The sequence below is a fragment of the Pelodiscus sinensis genome, chromosome 17 (assembly GCF_049634645.1).
Source record: "Pelodiscus sinensis isolate JC-2024 chromosome 17, ASM4963464v1, whole genome shotgun sequence".
NCBI lineage: Eukaryota > Metazoa > Chordata > Testudines > Trionychidae > Pelodiscus > Pelodiscus sinensis.
Window position 1 is genome coordinate 28836765 of NC_134727.1, and position 18528 is coordinate 28855292.

The following is an 18528-nucleotide window of genomic DNA, read 5'->3' on the forward strand; positions in this document are numbered from 1 at the left end:
CTCTAATATGTTTTTTCCTAGGTGGAGCTGTCAGATAATGGCTGATGTGGCTCGTTGCTTCATCTCAGTCTTAGTTTTATGATGTGTTTTGGCGAGGGCTGTTTTCTGAATTTTACAGGTTCTTCTGGCCCTATGATGGTACGCAAGAGAAGAGTTTGACAAAATAAAGGGCCTTGTGCATCCTTACACATTTGCCAGAATGTGTATGTTATTAGAATAAGAAATTTAAAATAAAAAATCTATCCTATTTAACTTGTATATGTATGCTAGAAGATAGTCAGAATACTTAACATTTTATTTATAATTACCCATGAGGGGAAAGAGACGTCTTTTTGATGTTGTTTCCTCTTTTTTTCCTCTCCTTTTTCACAGGTCGGGTGACAAACCTTCGGAGAGTTACATATGTTGTACTGGATGAAGCAGACAGAATGTTTGACATGGGTTTTGAACCACAGGTAATGTGGATTTTAACTTTAGTGGGAAAGGAGAGATGGCAATGCAGTGACTTAACATCATGTTAGGCTTCAGGACATTATTGTTGCTTAAAGGATTTTGCAGGATAGAAGTAAGTTTTGTGTGTGGGGGGGGGGGGAATTAAGTGAATTAAATCTGCCTATCAGTACTGTCATATATGAGGCTATCAACACTTGGTCAGCAAAGCATATTGGTTTTGGGTAACAATTTATCAGCTGACTCAGTTTTTGCATTGATCGATCATGGCTAGAACTCTGTGTCAGTCACAGAGGTTACGGAGGTTACAGATTCCATGACCTTCTGCAACCTCCCTGTCTTCTTCAGTAGCCCGTGTGATTGACTCAAAGGCCACCTAAGTAGTGGCTGGTGGCTGGCCCCAGGATTTGCCTGAGCAACAGCTGGTACAGCTGGTACAGCTGGCCCTAAAACTGCCTGAGCAGCCGGTGTTTGGCAGCCCCAGGAAGCTGATGCTGCTGGCTTCTCAAGAACACTGTCCCCCAAGATTTAGTCAGGGGTATTTATCATGATTATTTGTGTATTGCATGTGACCTGTTTTTCTACAAAATATCCATGACTAAATCATAGCCTTAATCATGGCATACTTAGAGTTACCCAATAACTTCTTGTCAGCGTTGGAAAGCATGTGTGAATTTCCCCAGTAAAATAAATATAAATATAAATATATATATATATATATCTGTATGTATGTATGTATGTATGTATGTATTTAGAGACCTGAAATGGGCTGTTGAAGCCCTCTGTAGCCATATAACTGGCTGGGGGGATTATTCCCTCAGAACAGGCATTGAAGGCTGTCTCGGAGGCTCCATTATCTCCTTGGATAAGCCTTGAGAAAGGAAAGTACTATATCACTACAGTGAATCTGGAAGGCCGCTACCCTTATTTCCTTGGACTGTGAAGTTTGTGGTTGTGTGCTCCTTTTGGAGCATCCCAACCATGTTTTGTTTCCTTTTCTGCTGCTTTTCCAGTTAGAATACACAGTGTCCTGAAGGTAAAACTTACAAAGGATATTTATATGTGTGCAAAACAATTATTCCTTAGTTTTAAAAATGACAGAGAAGTGTATGTGTGAAGTCTTTGTGTGTTGTGCAGAATACTCCAGTGGTATTAACTTTAATTTTACCCTTCAATCAGGTCATGCGCATTGTAGACAACATCAGACCTGATCGTCAGACAGTCATGTTCTCTGCCACCTTCCCCAGAGCTATGGAGGCATTAGCTCGTCGAATTCTGAATAAGCCGATTGAGGTGCAAGTTGGAGGCAGGAGTGTTGTTTGTTCTGATGTGGAACAGGAGGTGGTGAGTATTGCATGGCTGCATCTTTTATCTTTTGTTTAATTGACAATAAGACATTCCTGGAAGAATAGTATATTAAATGCAAAACCATAAAATAAAGGCTTTTTTACTTTTGGCTCTTTTGTGGACTTAAGCCATTAAAAATACCTTCTAATGTTTTCACTCAGTGAAGTGGTAAATAATTTATTAACAATGATTTTGATATACTGATTTGAAAAAGTAATAGGTTTAATTTGACTTCTCTTGGAATTGGTTGGAAAGGACTGCACATTTTTATAAACATAGTAAGATTGTCAGTAAAGAAAATTATTTTTAGTGCCTGCACAGATACAAAATGTATGTGAATAGCTGCATCCATATCAGTAAAAATGAGCTGCGAATAGCCATATTTACATCTGTGGATGCCCACTGATTTGCAGAGCTCTAATTATTTTTCCTCTAGCATTTATGGACAAGGGATACAACTTGTTTATTTGGTGTAATGAGTAGTGGAGGGGAGAGACGGTTTCCAGGAACATTTGCTAATACTAATTAAAAAAAAAAAAAAAAGCAGCAGCACCTATTTTGGCTAGCCCAGCAGTATGGAAGTTCTCATGAGGCAAGCATTCTTTTCTGAGGGTTAAATATAACATGCATATGGTCAATCATCATTAAGAAAAGGCATGTCTGAGCTGCCATCCTAGTTAATGTGACATTAGATTATATGGAAGTTCAGAAATGGCAACTGTAATGAAGAATATTTTAAAAATACATATTCCACAGTTCATTGTATGAGTGAACTTGTGAATTGTTAGACTGTTGGGCTTAGCAAATGGAATCTACACTTTACAGTGGCACAGCTGCAGCACTTCATTGCAGATACTCACTACAGTGATAGTAAAACTCTTCCTGTCCCTGAAGTTAGCCCACCATCATGAGAGGTGGTAAGTAGGTTGATGGATAAATACTGCTAATTTAGTGTGACCACACCCCAGGTTGGGTAGGCATTGCTTCATCTCCTAAGGGAGTAGAGTTTTCATACCACTGAGAGATGTAGCAATGCTGATAAAGTTTCTAGTGTAGACAGCCCCTCGCTTTTATATAGTGCTGTTCATCAGTAGATCTCAAAGAACTTTACATCATTTCCCCCTTTTATAAGGGGGAAACTGAGACACAGAGAGATGATGTGACTGTCCAAGGTCACCAGCAGGCCGGTGACAGAGTTAGGGATAGCCCCAGTCCAATGGCTTTTCCACTAAGCCACATGGTTGATATGAAACAAAAGACAGGACTAACAAGATGGTTTATTAGGTGATAAGCTTTCGTGGGCAAGACCCACTTCCTTAGATCAAATTGTGGAAGAAAATTGGCATGACTATATATACCAAAGGGATATAGTCAAAAAAAGTGAACACACATAAAAAGGACAAATCAAATTTCAGAACTGAGGGGGGGAGGCTAATGTCTGTGAGCTAATGATATTAGAAGTGATAATTGGGGAAGCTATCTTTGTAATGGGTAAGGTAATTACCCCCATCACCTAATAAACCATCTTGTTAGTCTTTAAAGTGCTACATAGTCCTGTCTTTTGTTTCAGCTAGACCAGACTAACATGGTTGCATCTCTATTACTATTCTACATGGTTGATATGTGATTCCTGAGTGCTCCTTCTGTACATTTTGTTATAAGGAACGGGGATAATGGTTGTTTTGTGAAATGTTTGCAATATGTACTTTTTTTTTTTTTTTTTTTTTTTTTTTTTTTGCAGGCTGGTAAGAGAAATCTCATCCATGTGTTATGTCCTAAAATCTTGACAGTTTTATTACTGACATGTTTCTTTCCTTCTTCACCACCTGCTTCACCATTTCCCACAACATCTAGTGCCCAGCATTTCCAGCTCCCTCTCCCCTATTCATCCCTTTTAAGGAATTTTTAGTGGCAAAATAGAAGTCATTAACATGTAAGAAGTTGCTCCTTGCTGTCTCCTGTCCTATGCTGCTGTGTACACTCTCCCTCTCCCGCCCTCTCCCTCCCCCCAAGCAGCAGCTTAATGGAGAGCTGAATGCCATCTTGATTCTATAGTCTGAGCTGCACATTTGAGATGAGCCCCTCATTCCCACTACTCACCCCAGTTGAGACTCCTGCCTCTCCTTTAGTTAGGCTTCCCCAGCAATGCCTTGTGCTAGTCTTCTGTAATTAACTCTCCCTCACTCTCAAGAATACACAGACTGTGCAGATGGTATTGTAACTAGTTTCATTACTTGGTTTTGACCAGCTTTGTTCACTGGAAGCTTTAGTGCTTCCACTTCTATCTTGGATGCAGCACAAAGAAAATCCAACTTCTGTTCACAATATTTGTATACTCAGACCTAGTAGTGATAGAGATTAACTGGCTCTGGAGCAGCCCGTGATGGGCCCAGCCTGGCCAGAGCAGCCCACTGTAGGCAGGGGGCACTCCAGTCCAGCCATGCTGCCCAACCCGTTTAAGCAGTTAATTTGTTAAATATAACATTTAACTGATTGATTAGGGATGTAAAACCCCATTTAAAGCTCAATAAAAGGAATAATGTGCAATTTGTCTTACGTGTTTTCAAGTGTTTGTAATACCCACAGTCCATTTGAACAGGCAATGTCTCAGCTATTTTTTTTTTCTATTTGCTTTTCAGATTGTGATAGAAGAAGAGAGCAAGTTCCTAAAGTTACTTGAACTGCTTGGGCATTATCAGGAGAAAGGATCTGTCATCATATTTGTTGATAAACAGGAACATGCTGATGGATTGTTGAAAGATTTAATGAGAGCCTCTTATCCCTGCATGTCACTTCATGGAGGTAGAGTGCAATCTTAAGGACTTACATTGTTTTTAACTAGAATAATAGGATTGGGTATTTTTTTAAATGTTGTAATTTTTTATTTCCATGCAGTACCATTTTAAACCTTGGAATATTTTCTCCCTTGCAATTAAGGCCTTTCATTTGGCGCACACATAGTTTTCTAACATTTTGAATAAAACTGCAATTGACTTGGCATTTTATAAGTTAAAAACACCATAACATGCCAAAATATCTCTTTATGCAGCAAGTTTATGAATTGGTTTGGCAGGAATACATCTCTGAGATAGTAGTAGTTCATTGCTATTGGAGACCGGTAGAGGGAGCATAAAATGGATTTTTCTAGAGTCTACAAAACTAGTTTCATTTCTCTGTCATCAAGTAGTAATTTAAAAATGTAGGTCACAGAAACCCCTCTAGAATACAGAGTGGAGTATATATAATTTGCTTAGGCTAATGTCATGCAGAACAATAAACCATTTAGTTTCTGGAGTTAATTGAATTTTGTATTAGATTTTGACACTTGAAATAATTGGTGAGGGCTCTCTCAGCCTGCATAAGGATACTTTTTACTGAAAATTGAAAGCAAATAAATGCATAAAATTAAACTGTTTAAAAATCAGCTATTTTGTGTGATTCCTTGAAGGTATTGATCAATATGACAGAGACAGCATAATTAATGATTTTAAGAATGGAGTATGCAAACTTCTTGTGGCCACATCTGTAGCAGCACGAGGCCTGGATGTAAAGCAACTAATGTTGGTAGTCAATTACAGCTGTCCCAACCATTATGAAGATTATGTGCACAGAGCAGGCCGAACTGGACGAGCTGGCAACAAAGTATGTAAAAGTAATTCTTCTTAACTGTATTAAGACCTCTGCCTTGTTTGTCTAATACAGTTTTCCAGAATGGGGATTGGGATAAGAGAATGTTTTTGGTATATGATGAGAATTGTTCCTAGGCGCTGAGGTTTTTAGAAGCATCACATGTAAGACAGTGGTCTAAATTTTAAAACTCAAACGCCTGTTCTGTACCAAATTTGTGTGAAAATGAGGAAATGCTTATTGAAGTAAGACTTCCCCAAGAGTTTGTCTCTGCTGATCATTTGATATTGCTCATGCTTGGAAATGTTCACGTGTGACCCTGGAAGATTTAGTGTTACAGATTTACAGCCATGACCAGATGTAAATAGAAAGCTTTAGATTTCATGATGAGCGGCTGAAAGATTTTATCAGTTTACATGCTAAGAAAAACAGTTAGTTTATATTTCTCTTAAAAGGAAGTTCAAGTAAAAAATGCAGTTTTACTTTTATGAAATTTAACAGTACTACCTGTGCTAAGATGCTTTAAAGAATAAGAGGACACAGTCTTCATGGATTTTTGTTTAATACCTCTAATTTTTAATTTAATGCTGACTAGGGGTATGCCTTCACCTTCATTACTGAAGATCAAGCACGGTATGCTGGTGATATAATTAAGGCTTTGGAATTGTCAGGAAAACCAATTCCCGCTGAGCTGGAGAAGCTCTGGAGTGACTTCAAAGATCAACAGAAGGCTGCAAGTAACCTTTTTCCTTTTTGATGAGTTGTGCTTTTGTACTCCTGTGTCTCTGTTCTGCACACACAACTTTACATGCTGGATAGAGTCCCACTGACCGCATTGGGGCAACATGTATACGGTTAAATAGGTGCTAAATGTTTTCAGGATTGGGGTCTGACGTGTTTTCAAGAGTTTTCTTGTGAATTTCACTGTTGTAACCATGCGTATGTGAGCAGTCTCGAGACCTTATTTTGTCAGAAATCGTATATTAGACAATGAGAGTATTGTAGCATTTGTATTTTATTTGTATTCACTCCATCACAGTATTGGGGCATAATGTTTCAAATGTAATATTATGTGTTGTCTACCAAAGTGAAAATTCTGTTACCTTAGAAAACATTTTAGTTTGATACACTTACATTACTCAAAAACAAAATATTTATTACTTACATCTCTTCAGTTTATATTAAATAACTGTTAAACTTTTCTTTGTAAAATAATTGTTTCAAGGTTTAAAAGCCTGGTAAATGTCTTTATTTTATTATTTTTTCATTTAACATCATTAGCAATTAAGTAGCCTTATTTACAATTGTTTTACTATTTCTAGAACTGTGTTATAAAACTTGTAGTGTTTCAAGTTACTTTTAAAAATAAACATACTTATTTTATAGGAGGGGAAAATTATTAAAAAGAGCAGTGGGTTCTCTGGCAAAGGATTCAAGTTTGATGAAACAGAACAAGCCTTGGCTAATGAGCGAAAGAAACTACAAAAAGCTGCTCTTGGCCTTCAGGATTCAGATGATGAAGATACTGCTCTTGATGTAAGCATTAAAAAAAATTGTTTACATTTTTATCAATTTTACTATATTCCCTATAATAATTCATAAAAATACAACCCAGTCTAATTACAAATTGCTGAATGCTTGGATTTATGCTATTCCACACAGCCCTCTAATTTACTAGATAAATCTCATGTAAATCTGTGCTTTCTTTAACGTCTGAAAGTATAAACCTTCTAAAGAGTTACAAATCTGTCATTTGTCACTTACTGATATTTTATAAATAATGTAAATATGGATGTTACTTGATTCAAAAGGGCACAAACACTTTTTCACTTTTGCAAAGTTAATACTCTTGTAGCCTAGTGCTTAAAAGAAATATATAATAGCGTTTCCCATTTCTAGAGCCATATTAGATACTTTCCCTTAATATTTGCTACCTTTTCCATGAACTGAAAAATTACTGCATTAACTGCTGACACAAGGGCTGCTGAAGAACTGCTTTTAGAAATATTCCCTCAAAAACCACAATGTGAACACTGTTCCCCACTCCTCCCTAAGCAAACTAAAGTATGAGATTACTTAAAGATCTTAAATGGCACTTTTCATGGGAGAATCTCAAAATGCTTATCATTAATTAATCTGAAACTGAAGGACTCAAGATAAGTGCCTTGTTACAGGTAGAAAGTAAATCTGTGGCACAGCCAAAAATAGATCTCCAGTCTCCTGATGCACAGTCTGTTTCCTGACCACAAGATCATCCTTCCCCTTTGTTTCACTGCAGTTCTGTGCAAGCTTAGTCAGCGTTTATTGTTGCAAGGTTCAAATTTTATTTTTTGAAAAATAAAGTGATTGCACACTGATATTTTCTTACTATATTTGGACAAGAATTGTGTAATGCTAAATGTATTGATGCTATTGATCTATTCCTTAGATTGATGAACAAATTGAGAGCATGTTCAATTCAAAAAAGAGAGTAAAAGACATGGCAGCACCAGGAACATCTAATGTGCCTACACCAACAGCTGGTAATGCAGAAAAACTGGAAATTGCCAAAAGACTAGCTTTAAGAATTAATGCTCAGAAGAATCTTGGAGCAGAGGCACAAGTATTGGTCCCTTTTCACTTTAAGGTCATTCTCTTTACCAACAATTTTTTACTAACTGTTTAGTGGAATGTATTAAATTTTTGTTTTACAACCATGTTAAAGTATTGTTCTAATTAGCTTCTTTATTCGATATTTAACAGTAAACCATATAATTCTTTTACTGTCAGTTTTGTAATCTTTTTGTTGTGACAAAATGCTTTAGCACAAAAACTGGAATCCCTGATCTGGTTTGGCACAAAGGGGTTAAATATAGCTACTTTTACAAGAGCAACTAACCAGTTTGTTAACATTATTAGAATTACAAAATGCCTGTGTCTCCTGAAGTATATAATATACAATGTTTTGTCATGCTTGTAGAACTCTGTAATTTAATTTTAAATGTATATGAACTTTAGTAGCATTTCCAGGAGATGGTTTGTTAGTTTTGAAGTTTCCATCATTAGAGTCAACATAGTCACCATGAATGTCTGAATGTCCAGAAAAGGAAGAGAGGGTATGTCTATATTAGCTCATTAATTCGAGCTAGGTAGGCAAGTCAGGCAACCGGAGTTGCAAATGAAGCCCGGGATTTAAATATCCCAGGCTTTATTTGCATGTTCCCATCTGGCCGCCATTTTTAAATCCCCCTTAGTTCAAATGAACTGCCCACGGCTTCATGCGGCAGTTTAAAGTTAATCCGAGCTAAATCCTTAGTTTGGATTAACTGTTATACCTCATTCTACGAGGAGGAACAGTTAATCCGAACTAAGGACTTAGTTCGGATTAACTTTAAACTTCTGCGTGTAGCCGCGGGCAGTTCATTCGAACTAAGGGGGATTTAAAAATGGCAGCCGGACGGGAACATGCAAATAAAGCCTGGGATATTTAAATCCCGGGCTTCATTTGCAACTCCGGTTGCCTGATTTGCCTACTTAGCTCGAATTAACGAGCTAGTTGTAGACATACCCAGAGATATTAATTCAACTCTTACCCCTAGTTAACATCAGTCAACTCTCTCTCCTGTTACAGATGTTAAAGTTTAAGTTTTTTAGAATATATTGTCATGAAAGCTACTATGTGTAAGAGAGCTTCTGGTTTAATGTTAGATTATTTCAGTTCACAATGTATAATGTCTTGGATGAAATAAAGAACTAAGTATATTATTAGAGTAGTCCTTAGGCTTTACAGGGTTTTTAGTTCCATTGAAGGAAGGTAGCATGTGCTCATTTTCCTAGCTTGGTAATTGGACAAGAAGTGTATGGAATGGGTTAAACTTAAAGTTTGTTTTGCTGATGACAGTCTGGAATGTCTATAACCTTTAGAGCTGAAAATGCAGCAAGGGCCTTTTTTGGGGAGAAGGAAAGTACAGGCAGTCCCCGGGTTACGTGGATCTGACTTATGTCGGATCCGCACTTACAAACGGGGCTTTCTCGCCCTGGAGCTCGCAGGCAGCGGGACCGCCCAGAGCGTAGCGGTCCCGCCACCTCGACCTCCAGGGCGAGAAAAGCTGCTCCGGGTGCCCCTGGTCTGCTGGGGACCGTCTCCAGCAGACCAGGGACACCTGGAGCAAAGCCGGGGAGGCAGAGGGGTCCTGCGCCTCTGAGGCTTTGCCAGAGCAGCCCAGCTGATCTGTCCCAGGCTCAAGATTCAGCCGCTGTTGAAACTGATCAGTGGCTGATTCCAGGAAGCTGGGGACAGAGCAATTCTGCCTCCAGCTTCTTGTAGTCAGCCCCTGGTCAGTTTCAGCAGCAGCGGCTGAATCTGGAGCCAGTTCCGACTTACATACAAATTCAACTTAAGAACAAACCTATAGTCCCTATCTTGTACGTAACCCGGGGACTGCCTGTATTGAAGCTGCCATTTACTATGTGTAGACGTTTTGTAATGAAAGTCAGGTGCTTAAAAGCCAGATTTTTCTGATGCTACCTCTGGGAACCTTGTAATGAATGTGGACTTGTTTATTACAGGATGTGATGCAGCAGGCTACAAATGCAATCTTGAGAGGAGGCACAATTCAGGCTCCTACTGTATCTGCCAAAACTATTGCAGAGCAACTGGCTGAAAAGATAAATGCCAAGCTCAATTATGTGCCCATAGAAAAACAAGAGGAAGAAAAACAGGAGGGAGGACAGAATGAATCGTTTAAGAGATATGAGGAGGAATTAGAGATCAATGATTTCCCACAGGCAAGTAACAATTTTTTCTTTAATCATATTTTAATGCCAGTCACTAAACACAATGCTTTCCTAGAGACTCTTTATACAGGTTGATGATGTGTGCTCATTCCAACTGAGGTTTTATCTGTATTGTAGATCTTTATCAGCCATATCCAATAAAACTCCATGACATTAGCTCAGTTGTATAATCTGCACCATGTATCTATTGACATTCTTTCCTAGCGCAAGAAATGCATCATCCTTTAGACACTCATCATATGAAGATGTGGCGCTATGCCCTTAATCCTGTTAACATAAAAATCTTACCACATCTTCTTGTATAATATTAGAAAGATCTGGCTTTTCTTTGTCCTCATTACCATAACTCTGGTCCAGGCCCACATCTCTTGACTATTATATCTGCTCTTAAACTTGGATTGTTAAGGAATTTTCTGAGGCATAAAAAGTAGGCACTTAACTCCATGTCAATGGGAATTACATGTCCAATTGCCATTTATGCTTCTACAATATTTCCACTGTCAACCTTTTAGAACAGGGACTACTTTTTGCTCTACATCTGTACGTTGCTTAATGCATTGAGGCCCTGATCTCATTGGGGCATGGCGTTATTCTGTTATGAATAATTGCCTGACTTTGCTGTTTCCCTGTAGTTCTAATGTAAATACGATGTAAATGTTTAGCATAGTTGGGTTAGTTTTCTCAGGATTCAAATTGCATGAATATAACTACAGTATGAGCTGTATTATAGAATACTAGAACTGGAAGGTACCTTGAGAGATCATCAAGTCCAGTCCCCTGCCTTCATGGCAGAACCAAGCACCAGATCATCCCTGATAGACATCTATCCAACCTGCTCTTAAATATCTCCAGTGATGGAGATTCTACAGCCTCCCTAGGCAATTTATTCCAGTGTTTAACCACCTTGACAGGAAGTTTTTCCTAATATCCAAACTTCCCTTGCTGCAATTTAAGCCCATTGTTCCTTGTCCTATCATCAGAGGCCAAGGAGAACAATTTTTCTCCCTCCTCTTTGTAACACCCTTTCAGATACTTGAAAACTGCTATCATGTCCCCTCTCAGTCTTCTTTTTCTATACTAAACAAACCCAATTCTTTCAATCTTCTCTCATAGGTCACGTTTTCTAGAACTTTAATCATTTTTGTTGCTCTTGTCCGGTCCTTCTCCAAATCTTTCTTGAAATACGGTGCCCCGAACTGGACACAATACTCCAACTGAGGCCTAATAGGTGCAGAGTCAAGTGGAAGAATGACTTCTTGTGTCTTGCTCACAACATTCCTGTTAATGCATCCCAGAATCACGGTTGCTTTTTTTTTTTTTTTTTTTTTTTTTTTTTTTGCAAAAGTATCACACTGTTGACTTATGTTTATCTTGTACTCCACTATGATCCCTAGATCCCTTTCTGCAGTATTCCTTCCTGCTTCCCGTTCTGTATGTGTGAAACTGATGGTTCCTTCCTAAGTGGAGAACTTTACATTTGTCCCTATTGAGCTTCATCCTCTTTACCTCAGGCCATTTCTCCAGTTTGTCCGAATCATTTTGAATTATGACCCCATCCTCCAAAGCACTTGCAACCCCTCCCAGCTTGGTATCATCTGCAAACTCAGTAAACATGCTTTCTATGCCATCATCTAAATCGTTGATGAAGGTATTGAACAGAACTGGTTCCAAAACAGAACTGGCCCCTGCGGAACCTCATTCATCCTGGTGCTGAGTTTGTTCTTCATACCCCCCACCTTCCCATCCTAGAATGTAGTAGGTGATACAAATTGTTTTCAAGAATGAGACAAACTATTATCTTATTAACTCTGTGTGTCTAATAGATTGAGATTTCAATAGAAACAGTGTCTAAGTGAATGAAGTACTCTAAAACTTCAGGCTTCTCAACTTCCCACAGAGTAAAATGGAGCTTGTTCCAGTGGCCCTGTACATCCATCACTTTTTTTTTTTCTCCCTCTTTCTCATTATTTTCTTGACGCATGGGATAGCAATGCAGGTTGAACCTCTCTCACCCAGGACTTCCTGGTCCGGCAACATCCTGTTGCAGGGAAGCCAGCGGCTGGAAGCCCTGCTGAGCCTGTGGCAGGGCAGCCAGAATGCCAGCGGACTTTGGTGGAGCAGCAGTCTGCTGCAATGGGGCCAGAAGCCCCGGCAACGGGACCGCGGGGCTGCTGCAGTAGGGCTGGCGAGGTCGGGAACCCTGGCAGCTGAGCAGCAGTCTGTCAGCCGGGGTTGGGGCGGTAGAGTTGTCCAGGCAGTGGGACTGTGGGCTGGCAGAGCCAGGAGTACCAGTGGCAGGTTAGTTGTTTGCCGCAGTGAAGCTGAGAGCCCCAGTGGCGGGACCATAGGCTGCTGTGGCAGGGCAGCAGGGCTGGTGGAACATGGGGAACCTGCTGGGAGGCCAGACAAGGAGCAGAGTCGGACTGGTAGGAGTGGGGGTGGCAGAAATCACCTATTCTGGTCAGGCAAAATCCCTCCTTTGGACCACTCAGGACCCAGGGAGGTCCAACCTGTACTGATGTCTTTTGTGGTATAAGTTCATTTGGATGTGGGTATTCATTTTTTAAAAAACTGGTTAAAATCCATTTGCCATGGAAGACATTTCTGATTAAATAGTTCTCACTATCTGTAATCTTGTTGCTAAGTTTTCTGTCTAGAATGTCAGCTAGCCCTCTGGTTCTTCTTTTATAAAATGTCTTTCTCTGTGCCTCTCTTCATATACCTTTTTCTTGTATAGACTGCTAGATGGAAGGTTACCTCCAAGGAAGCTCTGCAGAGAATCAGTGAATATTCAGAAGCTGCCATTACTATCAGAGGAACATATTTCCCTCCAGGCAAAGAGCCTAAGGAAGGAGAACGAAAAATTTACTTGGCTATAGAGAGTAAGTATGACACACATATTTGCATTAAAAAGATGTCCCTAGTGCAGGCTGGACTAGGCATGAGACTCCTTTTGGTAGTAACCTTTGGATCCTCACTGGCAGACTAACTTTGGTTATGGAAATATGGGCACCTAGGGAAGCCACTTGTTTGTTTTGATAGGTTTTTTTTCCAGTTGGCTCATGGAGCTGTAGTGATGTAGGTCCTAAGAGATCTTCAAATCCCACCCAGCATGAAGGTGTTTATGTGGTATCTGTATATGAAAATAATTTTAAAAAAAGAAACAAGAATTTGCTTAGTGCTTAAAAAATTAGAGAAAACCTGGAGACGTTATTTGAGCTAACATAGGGTATGTCTACACTACCACCCTAGTTCGAACTAGGGTGGTTAATGTAGGCAACCGAAGTTGCAAATGAAGCCTGGGATTTGAATTTCCCGGGCTTCATTTGCATCTTGCCGGGTGCCGCCATTTTTAAATGTCCACTAGTTTAGACTCCGTGCCCGCGGCTACACGCGGCACGGACTAGGTAGTTTGGATTAGGCTTCCTATTCCGAACTACCGGTACACCTCGTTCCACGAGGAGTAATGGTAGTTCGGAATAGGAAGCCTAATCCGAACTACCTAGTCCGTGCCGCGTGTAGCCGCGGGCACGGAGTCCGAACTAGTGGACATTTAAAAATGGCGGCGCCCGGCAAGATGCAAATGAAGCCTGGGAAATTCAAATCCCGGGCTTCATTTGCAACTTCGGATGCCTACATTTAACCACCCTAGTTCGAACTAGGGTGGTAGTGTAGACATACCCATAGAGAATTGACAAAATTGTGCAGTTATCCGGCAATACCATATCTGTTCTAATCTCTTGCATGCAGCTTATGGCCCAGTTCATCTTATGGTTACTCTGGCATGCTCTGTTGCTGAAATGAGTTTGTCTGCGAAATAACTTGTTGTTTTAGGTGTTTGCATGTAGTGTAAAATGTGACTTGAAATGTTAAGTATATCCATCGTATAAAAAAAAAAAAACAGCCATGGTAATGGGCACCTCATAAATTGGGACACTCTGGTCCAGCAACAATGTTTCAAGATCAGAGAATCCTGGCATGCTGTAGGGGGGTGGGAGGCCAGGAGCCCGGTGAGTGGCCCTGCTGGGCTGGAGTGGGGGAAAGGCCGGCACACAGCCCAGTAGGGCTGTGGAGGGGGGCTGAGAAGCCTGGCACACATGACTTAGCTAAGCTGCCTGAGGAGACCAGGGAGCACACAGTTCATCTGGGCTGTGGGCAGGAGGGAGAACCCAGTGGGGAGGCAGGGCAGGGTATGGAGCCAGTAGCAGGGGGGACAGAAATGACCTCTTCTGGTTTGGCAAAATCTCTCATCCGGGACTAGTCGGGTCCTGAAGATGCTGGACATGGAGGTCCAACCTGTAGTAAACAGTTTAATAGCAAAGTTTTAGAATGTGTTTGGCAACCTATATGGTGGTGTTAGAAATAACTTGCAGTTTTACTCCTTAGGCTTTGTGTGGGGAAAAGATGAGTACTTTATTTCTTCCTGTTGTGTCTTCAGGTGCCAATGAACTCGCTGTGCAGAAAGCAAAAGCGGAAATCACTAGACTTATAAAAGAAGAACTTATCAGATTGGTAAGTGGAATATACTATATTTCAGAAGAATGTGCTTGGCTTTTTAAAGATTTATAAGAACATGCTTCAAAAATGGTATACAAGCACTAGAGCATAAATATGTATTACTATCTGGAACTGGAAGCTATAAATATAAAAGGTATTGTACAGATGAACGGCTAAGAAAACACATTTCTCTCTTCTGTGGATCAATATATGCTCATAGCAGTGTTCCCTCTAATTTTTTCCATGTATGTGCAGAATAATTTTTAATGTATACCAAGGCATGTGCAGATGTGCACTACCAATAGAAACCCATGCTGTGGGCACTCTGCTAATCCGCTGGGTGGTACCTGACTCTCTCCTGGGTGGCCGCCCAAGTGCTCAGCATACAGGGAACACTGGCTCATAGGTATTCTATGCAGACAAAAGACATCAACAGAATGTTATGACATTGAGCCTCCATAAAGGCTAGTTCCTACTTAACAAACCAGTTCATTTCCTGACCTTAGCTACATCAGGTAGAGCTAAGCTTGTAACAGATTGATCTTCAACTTTTCTTTTAGTACTGCTTGTACTGTGTTGGGGTGTGTTTTCCTTTCCATCTGTTCCTCCACATAGCACACTCTGAAGCAGTAGTCTTCTGCTTTCAGTTTTATTGTCCTCCTTGTTTTCAACCCAGAAGCACAAGCCTTGGCTTTCTGTGGCGTAACCTCCAATAACATTGTATTAGGTTCAGGAAGAACTCCTGGTAGCAGATACTTCTCAGCTCAAGAGTTCACGTGTTCAATTGCTCTTGATGTAACTCTATACAAAGTTCCTTCCAACTGCCAAAGAAAGGGTTAATGCTGAGCAATTCTAATTCTGTATGATTCAGCTGTTCACTTGTCTGTTTTCAGCTAGAGCTGTGATTGACTTATTTTTCCTCTTTATTTGCAGCAAAATTCATACCAGCCAACCAACAAAGGAAGATACAAAGTTCTGTAAATAATTGGTGTAACCTGTCTGCCAGTGGCTGGAGTCGGACATTTCGAAGCTTCTATTGTCTTTGGTGTTCCCACTGTTTATAGTAAATTAAGATATTTTTATTTTTTTCCTTTGGTAACATTTTTAACACAAAATTGGTATTTGCTGAGATCTCATTCTCTTCACTAAGGTTAGCAGTCTTAAAGCAGATTAGTTTTGTCAGGCCATGATTTAATTGAAATGTATAATTTATATAGTTTTCATTGTAAAACTACTGAATAAAACAGATTTTAATTGTCCTGGCATTCTAGTTTAGTGTAAATTAAATGATTTCAGCTTTGCGTTGGAATTTAAGGTGTACTTATAGCCTCACGTTTTAAGGGTAGTCCACACCTGTGCAATTTATTGTGGAGTAGTAAAACAGACCAACATGAGGGCATATTACTCCATAGCATCTCTGTGGCTTATTCCATATGCATTCTCTCTCTGCAAAACCTGGGCCATTGATAACAGTGAGAGTCCTGTGCTGATCAAAGTGGAGAATTGTGTCTTAGCACAATTAGAATTTGGCTTTATGAATATTTTCCCCATCTTTTATTTTTTTTCTTTCTATTTGTTTTTTACTTCCTATTTGTTTTTTATTATTTGAGGAATAGAATAGTTAAACCTTTGCATTTCCTATCTCAGTCTAAAAGAGAAATTACTTCTGCAATGAAATATGAAGTTTGACATATTTGTATAGTGTTATGTATACATTTAATGTGTTTCTTCCAGGACTATTGTCTTTATACTATTAGAGAATGGCTTTAGACAAAAAATTAGATTTGTAAGTCAACTCCACAAACATTGACCATTATTGCAGCGGTGGAATGTGATAGCTTCCTGATAGTCCATTGTTTTTAACCCACTTCTCTCTCATCCTCAGAAGCCTTTAGCATTTCACATTGTTATTATCAAGATTTTTTTTAATCCCTTGTCTTTTCTGTAACCAAGCAGTCTGAATTCTTGAATCATTCTAGCAGCTGAAAAAGCTTTCAAGAAAGTGAAAATTACAAAGTTTTTGTAGAAAGCTTTCCTTACCTGACATCATGGAAAAAATGTAATTTTAAAACAGCTATGTGTATGTACTGCTTTAACCCTAGTGAAGAACAAATCAAATGCTTGCATCATCATGGTTATAAATTCATTTTTTCAAAAAATCACTTATTTTTACATCCACACCAGTTTTGAGATACTGATAAACCTGTCCGCTATTTTGAGATCAATTTACCTTATTTTTGATGTAGAAAAAGGGAATACCAGCCATATCCACTAAGTTCTATACATTTATTCTGCTAGGAACAACTGTAATATAATACTTACAAAGGATTAAAAAAAAACCCTTAATGGAGCTAAAAGAAGCACATATAGGAAAATTTTCTCAAAGTTCAAACAAAATCTCAGATATTTGCAAAATCAGATTTCCTTCAAGTGTTTCTGGCTTCCTTTAGTTACGATTATTTATTATGTAAGATGTTTCACAGTTTGTGCTGACTTGTCTAACTTTTTGACAGTGCTGTAAATTGCCATGCCCCCCAGAGTTGTGGTGGGTTTTGATATGTTTGGTGTAGAGCACTTTCTGGTTCAGGCATTCTGACTTTTTTTTTTTTTAAATGTCTTTAGTTTGAAATTTTCATGTTGATATCTACTGAGCAAAGCTCTGGTGGAGATACTTAATGTGATTTCCAGCTCAATGATGTTGGATTTTCAGTGAGACTGGACAGTGTACAATCTTCCAAGGTTTTTTAAATGCAATGTCAATATTCATATTTTTTTTAATTCCTCTAAAAAATAAAAATAATTTCAATGTGTTTTTGTGAAATGCTCTTTTTCTGCTGATGTGTTTTCTGGCTTGTTTGCAGAGCCTCTACACTGGTTTCTACTGCAGCTCCGTGCTCACTAATTTTAGTTGTCCTTTATGTGTAAGAAAACATTTTCACTACTATTATTAGAATTTTTTATCAGGAACATAATGAAAAGCAGCAGGAGACACAGGACAGTAAAACTGCTGCAATAGAAACATCACTGAAGATGCTGCGATACTTGGAATGGGGACAGCCAGCAATATGCAAAAGAAAAAAATGAGACAAACTCTTAACATAAATAAATAAGGCAAAAAAGAGAAATAGAAATGAAGAGGACAAGCAAAAAGTAGTAAAAAGGCAAAGAATAAGAGAATATGGAGTAAAACAATGAAGGAAGATCGTTGCATTTAATCTTCCTAACTGTTTTTGTGCTTATGGAAGGTGGACCCAGATCTCTGACAACCATAACAAGTCTGCTACTTCCTTGGGGATGCATCCCTTCTCAAATGCTGGAAGAGAACTGAACTTGTAGCTTTTTTAAAAAGCAATATAATTGGGCAATATACCCTTTTTGCTGTTATATAACACTTTCCAAAGGGAAGTTTCAGAGGGGTAGGCATGTTCGTCTATTTCAGCAAAAACAGAGAGCAGTCCTATGGCACCTTAAAGACTTAACAGATTTATTTGGGCATAAGCTTCTGTCAGGAACATTAAATGGAAACTTCAGTTTGGCAGGTGTGTATATATACACATTAGTAATGTAACATGCCCATGAAAGCTTATGCCGAAATAAAAACATTTCACTGTATTCATATTTTGTCAGCAGCTAATAGCTATGGGTTCTTCTTCTTGAGGCATCTCATCTTGACTAATGATAGATCCAGGATTCCTTTATATATTTACAAGCTATTCCACAATGTGCAGTGCAAAAGTACTATACTCCTGCTGATAATGATTCTGAGAGCTAGATTGTGACTTTGAGGGCATGTCTTAATTTTGTCATGTAGACACATTGATGTACAGCACT

General features: G+C 39.1%; 1 protein-coding gene across 1 annotated transcript in view; it reads left to right on the forward strand.

The window, feature by feature from the left end:
- DDX46 (DEAD-box helicase 46) overlaps positions 1 to 17507 on the forward strand; it is a 34374-nt gene extending 16867 nt beyond the window's left edge. Inside the window, exons 13-23 of the mRNA XM_006116048.4 lie at positions 373 to 455; positions 1630 to 1794; positions 4437 to 4599; positions 5246 to 5439; positions 6020 to 6157; positions 6811 to 6960; positions 7853 to 8050; positions 9973 to 10191; positions 12938 to 13082; positions 14639 to 14712; positions 15631 to 17507. Coding sequence (XP_006116110.1) covers positions 373 to 455; positions 1630 to 1794; positions 4437 to 4599; positions 5246 to 5439; positions 6020 to 6157; positions 6811 to 6960; positions 7853 to 8050; positions 9973 to 10191; positions 12938 to 13082; positions 14639 to 14712; positions 15631 to 15678 — 1577 coding nt within the window. The 3' untranslated portion in view covers positions 15679 to 17507. The remainder of the gene's footprint in view (positions 1 to 372; positions 456 to 1629; positions 1795 to 4436; positions 4600 to 5245; positions 5440 to 6019; positions 6158 to 6810; positions 6961 to 7852; positions 8051 to 9972; positions 10192 to 12937; positions 13083 to 14638; positions 14713 to 15630) is intronic.
- The last annotated feature ends 1021 nt before the right edge of the window (positions 17508 to 18528 follow it).